Below are 15412 nucleotides of genomic sequence, written 5' to 3'. Positions count from 1 at the left end.
GTTTCTGGACACACACTGGAGTAGTGGTTCTCAACCTGTGGGCCAGATGACCCTTGCACAGGGGCACACATCAGAGATCCTGCATACCAGATACTGGCATTACAATTCATAACAGTAGCAAAATTACAGTTATGAAGTAGCCACCAAACTAGTTTTATGGCTGGGGTCACCACGACATGAGGAAGGTTGAGAACCACTGGGCTAGAGTTACTCTTGTAGAAGCTGTTTTATTGATCTGACTACGTCAATCCAGGAAGGACCAGAATGAAAGGATCAAGGACTGCATCAGTATTGAGCAAAAAGCCACTTGCTGAAGCAAAGCCACATCTGGTCATCTGGTCACACCCTCTTTAGTCTTTTGGACAGTCAGCCAGTGCAGCATTGCATTAGGTCCATGCCAGTAAGGCCCCAGTGATGAAGGGAAGAGGAGAAGAAAGAGTGCCAGGCTGCTTTCAGAGCAGAGGCAGGAGAGAGCATGTGGTTGCCTGTTACTTTGATAGCGTCTGCCCTGATGATTGACAGCGCCACACCATGGGAACCCACTAATAACCACGGCCCAAAAGCAGATTCTGCGACTGTGAGTCTTCCTGGTCTAGCCAAGCACTTGAAGCCTTAGGCACTACTCCATTTCTAGCTGTGGCTTTATGGAAGAGTTCCGGCATCTTGTTCATCATGGGCATGTTGGGCAGAATTGGACAGCGATATCCGATAGAACAATAGTCAGTATCCTTAAGTGCACAAGTGTAACTTCTCCCAGGAACACTGCACTCCAGAGCCAGAGGCAAACTGTGAAATCTAATGCCGGTTACACCTGTAGATACTAAGTCCCAAATGTGCTGCACGTGACACGGCTGTGGGCACTAGTGGCACTAGTCTCGGGAGAGGTGGTTCAGCCTTAAGGAAGTGGGGTCTAGTGGGAAAACATGAAGTTCGAGCAGTGTCCTTAAAAGGAATACTGGGACCATGCCCCTCTTCCTGTTCACCTCCTGGTTGCCATGAACTGGGCTGGTTCCCCAAGCCTCCTAGTCCTGCTGTGATGCACTGTGCTATTCTAGGCTCCAAATAAAGGGTCCAATAATCACGGACTGAGACTTTGTAGGCTCTTAGTTATTTCAGGTATTCCCCACATAATGACAGAAAGCTTAGTGCACGGTCCTTACTGGAGTACCCAAATGTGGCGACCACCTTGGAAGAGATGCACATCCTGCCACGCTGTACTGAAGCTACCTTCATCACAGTGGCTTCATTCTGTGCCACTGAAATGAGTTTGGTGCTATCCAAGTGTCAGGCAACCTCTTGGGCTTCTGTAGTATGTTCCTTTTTATGAAGAAGACAGCTGTGTAGGGCTGCTGATGTATTTAGAAAAAGACGCTGCATGGAGGGTGACGTGTCAGAGTGATGTGCCGCTCTGAGTGCAGACTAGTGTGGACAGGCCCACAGCCATCGTTCTGTGAAGTGCAGTGAGGATTGGCTCACTTTATAGAAAACTGTCGCCTACACAGCTCACTTGTGGAGTGCATATTGCTTCACATTAGTGTTACTGCAGGAGAAATTCTGGTATGTGTAAGAAAAGAGCAGACCCACGTGAGCATGACTCAGCTGTGTGCACACTGTGACCTTTGTCCTTTCTTCCTACAGGCTTTTTGGACCCTGAGAAGAAGCTTTTTTCTCATCGAATATTGTCTAGAGATGAATGTATTGACCCGTTTTCTAAAACAGGAAACCTTAGGTATGTACTTGCTGGTTTGCCCTGGGGACAGCTTACTATTCAGTTTGCTCTCTAAGAATTTAATATTGAGAATAAGAGTAGCAACTCTAATGTTTTTCAGAAATTTAATCTCCCTTCTCCAGCTTCTGGCATAGCCCCCAGAGTCCTCAGACCCTGCACCGCTAGACACTGCTCTGGGTGCTCAGGTGTCTTTGCTAGTATTCTATGGTTGTGAAGAGACACCATGACTAAAGCAGCTTATAAAGAGAGCATTTCATTGAGGACGTGCTTTCCGCTTCAGAGGTTAGTTAGTTCATGATCATCATTGTGGGGAGCATGGCGACAGGCAGGCGTGGCATTTAAGTAGTAGCAGAGAGCTTCCGTCTATCTGATCCACACTGAGACGGGGCCTGGTCTCAAAGCCCACCACCTCCTCCAACAGGCCACACCTCCTACTCCTTCCCCAAAAGTTACACCAAGTAGGAACCAAATATCCAAACATGTGAGCCTTTGGGGGCATTGTCATTCAAACCAGCACAGGCTCTAAGGGTTCCTATCCTGTGCCCTCCTCTGGACCAACAGTTTTAAAACCTCTTCAGTGGTTCGTTGTTGCCTTCAGAAGTGGTGCGGTGGCCATCTTGCCCTGCATGGGCTAGACGTTAGCGTGCTCCTCACCGCTCACCTGTCTCTCTCCCATGTCTCCATTCACCAGCTGGCTTCGGAAATTAGGCCTTGAATTTCAGCCCTATTTTGAGGCCTGGCTAGAGCTCCCTGCTGCAGAGGCAGGAAACGCTGACCACAGAGGTGCAGGTTCGGGGCTCGTGAGGTGAGCAGCCTAGAGAATGTGTAGGGCGGAGAAGTAGCACTGTGACTGAGAGGAGCTTCAGTTTTTCCTCACAGCTTTCTGAGTTGAAGGATGAGGACACCAGTGCCAGCATCTCAGAGTTGGAATTTCTTAGGAATTTGCCTGGTATTCATCCCACTAATGTATGAAAAACCTAAGTTAAATACTGAAGTGTTACATCTTTCCTGTTCCTACTTTTTCCCTTTGTGTCATCTTTCTATCTGTGTCTTGTCATCCCTAGCTCTTTCTCAGGTCTACTTGTAAACAGTGTCCTATCTGAAGTTTCTTACTTTGTACAAGATGTTTCCCATTCTACCAAGAGAGGGCTGTGGCCACAGTTCTCACCCATCAGCTGGCCTTTGTATGTCTAGTGTGTTTCTCTCGAGACCTGGACCAGGCCAGTTGTGTGTGGCAGGGGAATGGTGTGGAGCTTGTACAGGCTCTTCTGAAGTTTCATGTTTAGAATAAGGGATCCACAGAGACTTGAAAAATGCAATATTTTTATTAACCAAAAGAGAATGTGACATGTTTATTTGAAGCAAAAATGTCACTTTTGCAAACTGAGGGCAAAACAAGACAAGGGGCAGCATTGGTGGTTTATCAGAGTACAACGCTGTCTCAAGGTGTGGGTGCCAGACTCCAGTGGAAACACTCTGGATAGGCACAGGCTGCCCCTGTGGTATGTCCCTGCACAGCTGGGGGCCCACTCTCAGGGTGCCACATGAACACTTGGGTCTGTACCCTGGCCTTGGGGCTATGTCGCTATGCTTAGGAATGTGGTCTGACCCATTTGTTTACAAGAATTAAAATTTCAGCATTGTGTTCTAACCTGTGACTGAAGTATGTACCCATTTTTCTAAGTTTTCTTGAGGACCAAGCAATAGAAAAAAAATATTTTAATGTTACTGTCTCCGGTTGGGGGGGAGGGGAGTACAAATTATGAACTAAATGAAAGCCCGTGTTAGAGCTTGCTTCCTGTTAAGGCATCTGCGCTTTGCTCTCTGTACCAGGTTGAGCACCCTAGACTGCCCTTTAGCAGAAGAGCAGATGACTGCAACTGGCAAGTCACTGTGTGTATTACTGTGTGGTTTGCCTGTAGGAATCTCTTTCCCTGTGGAGACCAGATGGTCTGCATCATCGACGACCGAGAGGACGTGTGGAAGTTCGCCCCGAACCTCATAACCGTGAAGAAGTATGTCTACTTCCCAGGCACAGGTGACGTGAACGCACCCCCTGGGTCCCGGGAACCTCACACACGGAAAAAAGGTGGGTGCTCTTCTCACGGTGGAAACAGCATTTTCAATAAATGTTCATCTCTTACTTTTTTTATCTCTATAATGACTATTATAAATTGAATATTCACTAATTCTCTTTTGCTTTTTATTTGTATTTCAAGCTCTCTGAGGCAGTTGGGTTTACGTAATGAAAAGTGGGATATTTTAAAATCATATGGGGCTAATGATATAGTTCTGTACTGCTTACCTACCTTGCACAAGGCCCTGATTTCAGTCTCCGGTACTGTACAGAGAGTGCAGGGAATGTGTCTGTCAGTCTGTCTGAAGGGACTTACATTTCCTTTCTTGTTTGTTTGGGTTTTTTTTTGTTTGTTTGTTTTGGTTTTTGGTTGGTTGGTTGGTTGGTTTTCAGACATAGTCTTTCTACGTAACCCAGGCCCTCTATCTCAGCCTCCCAACTACAGGGATTAGAGGTGTGCATCACCAAATTCAACTTAAAAGTTTGGACTTTACATTTTTTGATTTTAGAGATAGGGTTTCTCTGTGTAGTTCTGGAATTTGCTCTTGGATCAGAAACTTGCTGAGGCTGAACTTAGAGGACAGATAATTAAGATCATCCTGGAGAGGGGTGAGGATTAGTTTTGAAAGTTATTTACCACTAAGTAACAGTAACTTTTCCTTCTGTGTATATATTTAGTAAATCATTCTTCTAAAGGAGCCGACATCTTGGAACAAGCTCTGTCAGTGAGGGATCCTGAGGAAGGCAGGCCTGCTCCTGGGGTGGAGCAAAGCAATGGCCTTGGGAAGGCCTCCCGGGACCTCAATGGTGGCGAGGCTGTGCCAGGAGCTTTTCCCAGTAGAACAGATGAGAAGGATGCCTGGTCCCTTAACCAGGCCTCTCCTGCCAGCAGCTCCAGTGGCCATGAGCTGGCAGACGCCCCAGAGCTCCCTGTGTCTTGTGACTGGGATAGTCGGACCACACCAGGGGTGCAGCCTCCTCAGGGAGACTCCACCCAGGATTTGGATTTTGACTTGTCCAGTGACAGTGAGAGCAGTGAGAGCAACAAGTCAGAGGGCCGGAAGTCCATCTCCTCTGCTTCTGATGGGGAGAATGAGGAGAAAAGAGGCCACAGGAAGTTTCCAGCCACCCAGGACAGAGCAAAAGTTCCACAGGCCGGGCCACATGACACAAGTGGGGGGAGACCTACAGCAAGCCCCGTGGGAGAGTCTGGACCAAGCATCCACCCACATGACAAAGTGTCAGCCCTGGACATGCAGGAGGAAGGTGAACGGGACAGCCTCTGCGGCCTAGGCAATGGCTGTGTGGACCGGAAGGAGGCTGAAACAGAGTCACAGAATAGTGAGCAGTCAGGTGTCACTGCGGGTGAGTCCCTGGACCAGAGTGTAGGGGAAGAGGAAGAAGAGGACACGGATGATGATGACCACTTGATACACCTCGAAGAGATCCTAGTTCGAGTACACACTGACTATTACACGAAATATGACAGATACCTCAACAAAGAGCTTGAGGAAGCTCCAGATATACGGAAGATTGTGCCAGAGCTCAAGAGCAAGGTGCTGGCAGATGTGGCTGTAATATTCAGTGGGCTGCACCCAACAAACTTCCCTGTGGAGAAGACTCGGGAACACTATCATGCCACGGCCCTGGGAGCCAAGGTCCTCACCCAGCTGGTGCTGAGCCCTGATGCCCCAGACAGGGCCACCCACCTCATTGCAGCACGGGCTGGTATGTGTAACTGTCCCTGCTCCCGTCAGTAGGGAGTGCCCCGGGTAGGCACACGCCTTCTGTGCTTCAGCTTGGTCTCTCTTTTTGATACTAGATCATAATACTGTGCATTGAATGGAACACTAGTTAGAATCATGATGTTTTAAAAACAGGGTGGTGGCTAGGGAAGTAAGTGCTTGTCACACAGGTGTTGGGATCTCCAGAGCCATGTAAAGCCAGGCACAGAGAAAGGCACATGTCTGTCACCCAGTGTTCCTGCAGCACAGTATGGTGACAGAGACGGGAGGAGCCCAGAAGCTTAGGAGTCAGGTAGCAACAGCAAAGACCCAATCTCAAAATGGAAGACAAAGGCCAGAATCCAAGGTTGTCCCCTAACCCTCCGTTCCCTCCCTCTCCCTCCCTCCCTCCCTCTCCCTCTCCCTCTCCCTCTCTCTGTTGATAGCTGACTTTGGGTAAAGTTTTTTCATGTACACACTTCACCTGTCTCTGGTCCCTGGAGCAGTCACTTCATGTTACATGTAACACGGCAGTGGACCCTTCTTTAAGAAAAGCTTAAAGAAAACAATAGCTAATTACTGTTTTATATGGTCTTAACAAGCAATTTGACTTTTCCTTAATAAGTCACCCAAGCTATCTAGTCACTGCTTCTCCTCTGGCGGTTTTTCCTCAACAGTAGTCTGTGGTGTAGGACTCTAATGCTTCACCTCCAGGCTCTGGGCGCCTGTCAGAGTGGCCCATAGTCTCCCCAAAGGCTGCAGTGTGATGTGACTGCTTATAGAGCAGTTTTCACAGATCAGTGGGAGTGAGGCTCTCTGGCCCCAGCAGCGCTTTTGTCTGAGGAGGGAATGCAGCATCAGCTTCTCTCAGGAGCAGGGGCCTTCTTCCAGAGCACTGAGAGTACCAGTTGGCTGTGTGTGCACCTGCATGTATTCTGGGACCTGGTCCACATCTCCATTTTGCCTGGTTCTGAAGCTCTCTTTCTATGGACACCCCAGCCATAGGAGCAACGTGGGATGTGAGAGACATGTTCTCATCCTACCTTTTCCTTTGAAGAGCGTGACTTCCTTGAAAACAGATAGTCTGGGCCTCAGTTGGCCATTTTACAGAATGGGGTTACTGAGCTATAAGATACTAAAACAGGGCAAGATCAGCTGCAGACCTTGGGATCCACAGGAAGGATAAAAAGAGGAGGGTGTATGAGGCAGAGAACAGGGCCAGGCCAGGTGCCAGACTAGGTAAGGAAGCTCTGACATTCAAAAGTGGTAGGATGGCTCAGGATAGGGAGAGTTGACAGGGCCTCCTGATGGGTCTCTTGCCATGGGTGGTGCCAGACAAGCCCGGAGGGCAGGGCCTCAAGCTGTCTGCAGGGATGACCTGAGGATTGGCAAGTAGTTGAGGAGCAGAAGTCCTGTTGACAGAGACTGTATCCTCAGTAGAGAGGAGGATGCTTGTCTCTGTGCCTGGCATGCAGCTCCATCCTAGTACCCCACTCGGGTGCTGCAGGGCAGGCAGGCTGACACATTGTCTCTGCAGGCACAGAGAAGGTGCGCCAGGCACAAGAGTGCAAACAGCTACATGTGGTCAGCCCTGATTGGCTGTGGAGCTGCCTGGAGCGCTGGGACAAGGTAGAGGAGCGACTCTTCCCGCTCGTCGATGACGATGCCCGGGCACACAGGTAGGTTTCCTCACGTGCACATCACTCTACACTGCTGCTCTTCCTTCCTCCCAGTTCCCTGGGGCATCCAGCCACAAGCAAGCATCTAGGAGAGGCTCCCTTCATCTTCCCAGCATGGACCAGGAGCTTCTGTGAAGTCAGTGTCCAGCCGTGTTTTCAGGGGAAACTGAGTTCTGCTTGGACGCAGTGCTCCAGAGCCGTATCTCAGGATGGTGTCCATCCAAGATCCATGACACATCATTTACTTGTCCTGGTGCTGTGACACCTACAGACAGTTCAAGGGAGGAGGGAGTTTATTCTGTCGTGGTAGGGAAGTTCTGGTCACAGGTCCTTGAGGCAGTTGGTCACATTTAGGAAGAAAAAAATGATAAACGTTGGTGCTCAGCTGGCTTTCTCCTTTCTGTGTAGTGTCGGACCCAAGCCCAGAGAAGGGTGAGTCCTCTCCTCAGTTAACTTAATCAGAATTATCCTTCACAGGCATGGTCAGAGGCTTGCCTTTAGATGACTGTAGATCTGTCAGGTGACTCGGTATTAACTATTACAGATGCCACCCAGCTCCCAAGGATGCAGTGCTCCCAAGACAGGGTCTATTCTGCCCACCCTGGTCTTGACCTCTGCAGAGTGATCTTGCACCTCTTCTGTGGGCTCAGAGACGAGCAACTGTTAGCATCTAGAGCTCTAGATCTGGGCTTTCCTGTCATAAGAGTCAGTGTGGTTTTCAGTAGTAAATCCTAGTTTGCATACATTTCTTTAGGGTTAATATTATTACTCAAATATTCTAGCTCTCAGAACCAAAGAAAAGGTGGTGGGGTGAAGGTGAACAGGTGTCCAGAGTTACTCAAAGAGGAGGGCATACAGGAAGATGGAACTGCCATCCTTTGTATTTTGATGAGAGACTTTTGGTTGGTGGGGCAACTGCCAATCTCTACAAATGCCAGTTTCTGAGAGTAGCTCTGGTCACTGTCAGCTAAAGCAGATATTAGAGCCGTGAAGTACTAAGAGCTGAAGTTGTCCTGCCGAAGCAGAGGGTTCCTCCAGGCAGGTCCGCTGCTGGTTGAGGATCGTGCTATGTTCACACATCATTGTGTTGTAGAATTCAGAGTTGCAACTCTTCCATCTGAAGCAGCAGTCAGTTAAGACCTGAGAGAGCAGTTCACTTGATGCCTAGGCAGTGGTCTCTGGTTGTCCCTGATACGGGCCGCCACATTGCTGTATCCATGTCCTTAATGTTCTGCCTCTCCTCCCTGGGCCATGTGTTACTGATAATGCATTCATGACCCTTGCTTTCTTCCCACAGGGGTAACAGCCCTGCAGCCTTCCCAGACAGACAGAATGTGCTTCCAGCCACCTTGTTCCACCCAACACCCATCCATTCCAAGGCCCATCCTGTTCCTGAGGTTCGGATCTATGATTCCAACACAGGCAAGCTCATCCGGATGGGCACCCAGGGTCCTACACCAGCTCCCGCCAGTGCCCCACTTATCCCTGGGGAGCCTTCCTCCTTCAGGTATGTTGTAGCACATGTAAGCCTCATTTGCTGAGAAAATTAACATCTAAAGTTTAAGTTTTAGTTTTCTGAACCCACTAAGATGGTTTTGCAAGGGACATTGGAGGGTCTGCTCAGTCCTAAGTTAGAGCTGGGCTGCCTGCCTGACATGGTGATGTCCAGCACATGAGCACCTTCTTCACTTGTGCTGGACTCTTCTGTTTGTTCCTCCCAGTCTTGGGTTCCAAAACCAAAAGCAGAGGAAAGCTTGCTTTAGTTTTCTCAGTATTCTCAGTCATGTGTCTCTACAAGGTGCTCAGTGCTGGCAGGGTACTCAAGAGTATCCTAGGGTACCTAGCAGAGAGAAGGGTCCCCAGGGTGCTCTGACCTCCCTCCTAGGTCTGTCCTCAGCAGGCACTCACTCTGGGCTGTCTGGATTCTACCGCATCCTGAGAGAAGGCATTTTGTCAGGAGGGTATGTGAGAACACTTGGGCATATCAAAAATCATTTAATGGCTGGGTTGGTGATACCCCACAAGTGACAGACTTACCACTCCCAACTTTCTCTGTGCAGTTGTAATCACCACCATCCCTGTGACCCCCGCCTCAGGCCCCCCTTATACAGCGGAAGCACACCCTGCTTGTTACATAAGGAGCTCAGAAGTTTGGCACAGTAGCTACCGTGTTCAGCTTGCAGTTGGCATGCAGCCATGTGCCCCTTCCCTGTGCTCCTCCAGAGCCGCTGAGACCATCCCTGCTAGTTACCCTTTGAGGTCAACAGCCCAGAGCTATAATGGTGTTGGTTCTGCTCTGATTGCAAGTGGGCCCTTGGCGAGCCTGAGAAGTTGATCTGTTTTCAGCAGAGCAGTTTTAGAACTGAGCAAGAACTTAGTCCTGTGTCCACACGTGTGGCCCAGCTTGTGTCCACACATTAGCCTCTGTGACACACATGTAGCCTCTGTGACACACAGGCAATAGGAAGCAGGGATGGCACAAACAGAAAAGCCAAGATGTTCATTCAGGACTGGTGTGACGTGGCGCTCTCTGCTTCCTCCATGCACCTTGGAATGCATCTGCTGCTTTCAATTTGAAACAAAAAATGTCATCATTACTGAAGCTTGTTTTCCTCCAGCCACTCCAGCTGTTGCTTATAGTCTATACCATCACATAACAAAGTGGGGTCACAAGTAAAGGCCATGAATTTTTTTAACTATAGTACCATATAGCAGCCATTTTGCCAAAACATGCTGCAGTTTGCCCCAGCATCCAAGAGAGTAGACTGTATGCCCTGGTCAGGTGAGTGTGCTGGTCATAGCTTGGCAGTGAGCTGTCCGGGAAGCTAATGGGTAGCAGGAGGTTGGTGAAGGCAGCCTCTCTGTGGGCATGGCTCGCTGTGAGCGCACACTGCTGCGGCAGCACACGGCCCCTCGGGTCCTTTAGGTCCTTTGTCTCTACTGAGTTACTCTTTCGGGATGGGGTGTCAGATTGGCTTGACTTGTGAAGGTCTGTCAAGTAAAAATACAGTGAAGCCCTCCTCATGCTCACAGGAGAGGTGCCCCGGCTGCTCCCTTGCTTGACAGCTTTCCCTACCTGTGCAGGTCATCAAGTGTCTGGTGCTGTAGAGTACCCGATGTTTTCCTCTGTAGCAGGCACCTGTGACTTAGACATTTATTCATTCACTGTCTGTGACATTAGGTTCAGTATAGATTTGCTGTACATTTTTTTTTTCTCCTTGAAATTTTTCACAATTTTCCCATAGCCTCCTTTCTGATTCGGTTGTGATTAATACTGTTTGGCAAATTCTACAAACTCTGAAGTGTAACCTGATTCCAGATCAAAGGACAGCAGAGGTTTTGACACCTGACATAGCCACAGGCAAACTTGGCTGCTATGCAGAGCCTAGTCAAAACAGGTGTGAGGCCACAGCACAGTCACACATGATCCCGAGTAATCTGTTTGTGTTACAGTATGAGAAGTCTGAGTCTGGTTCAGAGCACTGTGTATATTTTATTGTCCTGCGGTATCTCAGGTGAACATTTACACTTCTTTGCCAAAGTGTCTTTTAAAGTGGTAAGGCTATGCTCATTTCTGAGTTCTTGGTTCAGAAATAAAGAGGATGAGTGTGTAAGGCACAGCGGGGGTGGGGGGTGTTGTACTCCTAGACTCACATAAAAGCCAGCCACAGTGTGTGCACCTGTGGTCCCACAGCTGAGCAGGTGGAGGCAGGCAGATACCTGAGTCAGTGAGAGAGAGGCCTTGTCTCAGCATACAGAGTGGAGGGTCTAAGAAGACACACGTCAGCCTCTGCACTCTACACACACGTGTGTATGCTTGAGGGGACATGTCCATATTACATACATTATATCAAAGGGCAAAAGAACATTGTCGCCTCACAGACGGCAGCAGTGCTAAGACCTGGGCTCACCACTCACACCTGCCACCTCGCCTTCTCTGCTTCTGTGACACATGACAGTGGAATAGAGCAGGAGAACAGAGTGTGGAGCAAGGTGGGCGGTTGCTTGGAAGTTGGAGGCTAAGATGGAGTGGGAATGTTTTTTTAAAAATCTCCTAGCAAAGCTCCATAGCAGAGTGCTGTAACAGAAAAGGTAAAACCGTGGTACTGAGGAGCTCAGAAGCAGGCCAGCTAACACGTGGAACTTGTTGGCCCTGGTCTGTGCACATCCTTCACGTGCGGCACAGATGCACCCAGTTTTAAGTTGCAGGGCGAGTGTGGCCTCAGCTAGAGCCCGTGTGGCCGATGCATGTGTCACTAGGTGATCTCAGGAGGAGACTGGCCGTGGAGAGAGACGAGGCATTCGGGTTAGGAACGGGAGGTGTGATGGGCACCAGCCTCCACATGTACTAGGGACGGAGGCTTCATTCCAGTGCTGCATGTTCATTGGAAAGGGAAGTGTGCTTGTGTTTTGCTGAGGATGTCTCAGTGGGTTCAGCATTTGGTTGAACTCTGGCAATGTTTATTGAGAGTGCATGACCTTTGACCCAGGTTTTGCTTTAGGAGCTGTGGCCTAGATGTAAATGCAGTAGTTTGAGGACAGTGGAGTGGGGTGCAATATTTGTAACTCTTTCTTGCTACAAATAATCCATAAAGCTGTCACCCAAAACAATAATAGATGGTGTTGGGAACAGCCCCAGTGAGCAGCTAGCGGAGCTATGGCTTGTCTCCACCTGAAGTTGTTCTCTGGGGTGGGATGTTAGGCGACCATAAAGGCAGTGTGTACCCTTCTGATCTGAAGAGACATAATGGGGAGTTGAGGCCAGCATAGCATCTAGGATTTGAGAATCAACGCCAAGAGAGAGAAGGACCAAAAAGGAGCCTGGGAACTACAGACTTCCTTTTTGTTCTGGATTTTTTCAGTCCTTCTAGATTGTCCTAGCCAACAGTAGCTGTGGAGGGAATGTGCCAAGATCAACCTGGAGAGGCAGATGGGTATGAGAAAGGGATGGAAAAATGGAAACCTCAAGGTGGGAGTCAGGACAGGTGTGGGCCTTTCCTGGGAGTAGTGGAGGCTGGACACAAGGGCCTTGGTCCCTGTGGAGTTGGGATACACTCCAGAGCTCTATGAACCCACTCTCTGGAGTTTTTGTGGCGGTTCCTTTACATGGTGTGCGAGGTTAAATCGCTGGTCCTGAGTGGTTGGCTCTCTAGAGGTCAGAGGTTGGGGTTGGGTTTTGAAGTTCAGATCTGGGGTTCTAGGCACTAGCCCTGTTCTGAAGCCATCTCACACCTGATGGGCACTCCAGGGTTTTGACTTTTGTGTCAGGAACTGGGAGCACCCTAAGATTTCCCCTTCGAGCACTAAGTCCCAGTGGTCAAGGGGTCCACATTTCTGTTGCTGGCTGTTCTGCAGTGTTATTATAACCTGATAAGGGGCAAGAAGGAGCTGTGTGAAGGCTATTTCTGAAATTCAGTTTCTAAATTGCAGTTGGACAGCAGTGCTTCCAGAATTTAAAGCAGCCACAAAGTCAGTATGTGCTGGTGTGCACCTGCGCAACACCTGTGCAGTCTGCTTTCCACGCTGCGGAAACCAACTCAGCTTCTCATTTATTTTTCCTTAAGTAAAAAGCAAAGGCACCTTGTCTTAAGGTGAGTACAGTGTTAGGTACAATATTGTTCTTTTTAATTATTTGACTTTGTTTGAAGTGTGTGTCAATAGACTAGGGATTTCCAAGACAAGAGAAAAGCAATTAAGTGTTGTCTGAAAATAATGCTCATACGGTAGGCAGAGCCTCAGAAAAGCTTTTAATCCGGCAGCAGAGAAAGCCATGTTCTGCAGTGTGGAGCTGCCCCACGCAGCTGCAGGAACCAGTCTCGGCAGTGCTTACTGGGGAGGTGACTTTTGGTGATGTTCGCTTCTTTCAAACCTGGAAGTGTCAGGTTTGATGCCCAGGTGCCAACCTATCTCGGTATATAAGTGTATGGTGATGAGTCATCAACTTTGTTGGCTGTGTAAAGGAAAGGCTTTGTATACTCACACCAACATGGCGCCTTAGCCTAGTTCATTTTGGAGGCTGCCAGGTAACTTATCAAGTAACCATCTTACAAATACTGCAAGGTCAACAGGTGTCAACCATTTATTCATGACCCTGATTTCAAAACTGGTGAACTGACCAATCTACATAAGAAAAGATGGAGTGCCTGTCCCTACTCTTCCCTGCCTACATCTCTGCATACAGAGAACTGGACCTCTGAGGAGCTAGGCGTGCTCAACTGCTAGACGAATACAGTCCTTGTGGGTGTTTGCGCACCCTAGGGAATGTAGCTGAGGGATCTGATCCCACTTTGACCAGACTCATTCTGCAAGGACCCCTTCACTGGGTGAGGAAGTTTAGCCTGTTTCTCCTAAGACCACCTGCGGAATACTCCTTTAGATTTAAACTAGACACTTCTTCCCACACTCATTGGACTTGGCTTCCTTTCTCCTGAGTCTCAGGTGCTAAGGCACTGAACAAGTGAACGTGCTCTGGTTCACCTCTTCATGCTGGTGGTGGGGCCTGTGACTTTCTCTTTTATATTCATACCCACAATTCCAGACACCTACAGTGGCCTTGGAAGCCAGTCTGTGTTCTTGGCTATAGAGAGTCCTCAGGCCCATGCCAGACCCCCAGCACAGTGCCTGAACCACTCTTCCAGCCATTCTGCAGCTTGCATGGCTCCTGCTTTGCCTGTCACCAGGCTCCTGGGTCTGCTGGACTCGGGATACTTCCTTGTACCTCCCCCAGGCCTGGAACTCTATGCAGGCTACCCATTGTGACAGGGTGCTTGGCAACAGTGCCAAGTGCTCTTCTTCATGGTCATTGTCACCCAGGCTGCGAAGTTGTAAGTTTTACTTTGTACTTGGTGGCTAAGAGTACAGCAGAGTCTCCCAGACTTGCTACTGAGTGAAGTCATGGGCACCTGCAGGCACTCCTTAATGACACTCAGGCGCAGTAAATGAGAGCAGGCTGTGTGTGTGTGTGTGTGTGTGTGTGTGTGTCCGCGGTTGGTGGGTGATCCCACTTTGACTTAGTGTCTAACACAGGGTGAAGGACATTTGAAGAGGCAGAACCCTTGGCCTGAATGACCTTGCTAAGATGATAGAACTCAGGGAGAGGCCGAACAAACAAAGCTCTCTGAGGAGCACTGAGCTATGAACATTCATTGAATACACGTACTCTTTGGTGAAATAACTGGGTTTGTCCATTCTCGAATTTTTCGGTTATTGCATTTAACATGTAAATCACTGTATGTTTTTCACATGAGTGAGCATTTTCTCAATCCACTGTAGTTTGTCTTTCACCTTTCAGCTGGGCCCTTGACAGAATAAGAGTTTTACTATGAAATTTGTGACGTTCTACTTACCACCAGCTTTTTTGTTTGTGAATTATATTTTCATTGTTGAGTTTATTACTGACACCCTAGCCCTAAGATTTCTCTAATAATTTTTTTTCTGTTTTTGTAACAATGTTTTATTCTTACCATTTATATATACTTAAATATGATCTATTTCCTGTCAGGTTTGAGTTTTGGCTTTCTGGGAGAGGGGCATGGAATGAAGGGGTGTGTGGGTGTGTCACACAGGGATGCACATGGAGACCAGGCTTAGTGTCCCACAGCATCTTCGTTTGCTCTTAATAGTTTAGGACTGAGTCTGAGCTCACCAGTTTAGTAAGCAGGCTGACCAATAAGTTCCAGAGATGTCGCTTGTACAGGGTTCTGAGGAGCCTAGTTCAGGTGTTCATACTTGCATGACACTCGACTGGGTCATCTTCCCATCTGGAGTCACTTTTGGTACAAGTTAGAAGAGGTCTTTTTTCAACCCCTCCTACTCTAAAGGTGTATGAGGCTATGGGGAGATTGACTGGCTAGCTTTTAGAGAGAGCTGACTTCCTAGCCTAGTGTGAGTGGAGCATGTTATCTCCTGCTACAGCCACTCCTGGCTGGAATTACAGGTGTGCATCACTACAGCTCACTGAAATACCACAGTTATCTCCAAGTCAAGCAAGAGTACGTCTCTGCATCTACTTCCTGACCTGAGGACTTAGCACTTTTCTTTCAGTCTTGGGTGGAGTATTGTCTTGTGAATAGGTTGTTGAAAGCTGTGGGGTTGAAAGCTGTCACACTGCGGATGGTCCTTTCTTCCTCCTGTATGGAGTTGGATTACTGGTGGCTGTGGGGTTTTCAGTGGTTGTGTGTATTATGAACTGATATGAACATGT

The 15412-nt window shown here is 48.6% G+C and overlaps 1 protein-coding gene across 1 annotated transcript in view; it reads left to right on the top strand.

Moving 5' to 3' along the window:
• Window positions 1–15412, top strand: part of Ctdp1 (CTD phosphatase subunit 1) — a 59563-nt gene that overhangs the window by 15175 nt on the left and 28976 nt on the right. The window contains exons 6-10 of the mRNA XM_051163736.1: window positions 1639–1729; window positions 3652–3818; window positions 4485–5534; window positions 7068–7209; window positions 8507–8716. Of these exons, the coding sequence (XP_051019693.1) occupies window positions 1639–1729; window positions 3652–3818; window positions 4485–5534; window positions 7068–7209; window positions 8507–8716 (1660 nt within the window). The remainder of the gene's footprint in view (window positions 1–1638; window positions 1730–3651; window positions 3819–4484; window positions 5535–7067; window positions 7210–8506; window positions 8717–15412) is intronic.

The sequence above is a fragment of the Acomys russatus genome, chromosome 20 (genome assembly GCF_903995435.1).
Source record: "Acomys russatus chromosome 20, mAcoRus1.1, whole genome shotgun sequence".
NCBI classification, from domain to species: Eukaryota; Metazoa; Chordata; class Mammalia; order Rodentia; family Muridae; genus Acomys; species Acomys russatus.
The sequence above is the reverse complement of the archived record's forward strand: the minus strand, read 5'-3'. Positions and strand labels throughout refer to the sequence as shown.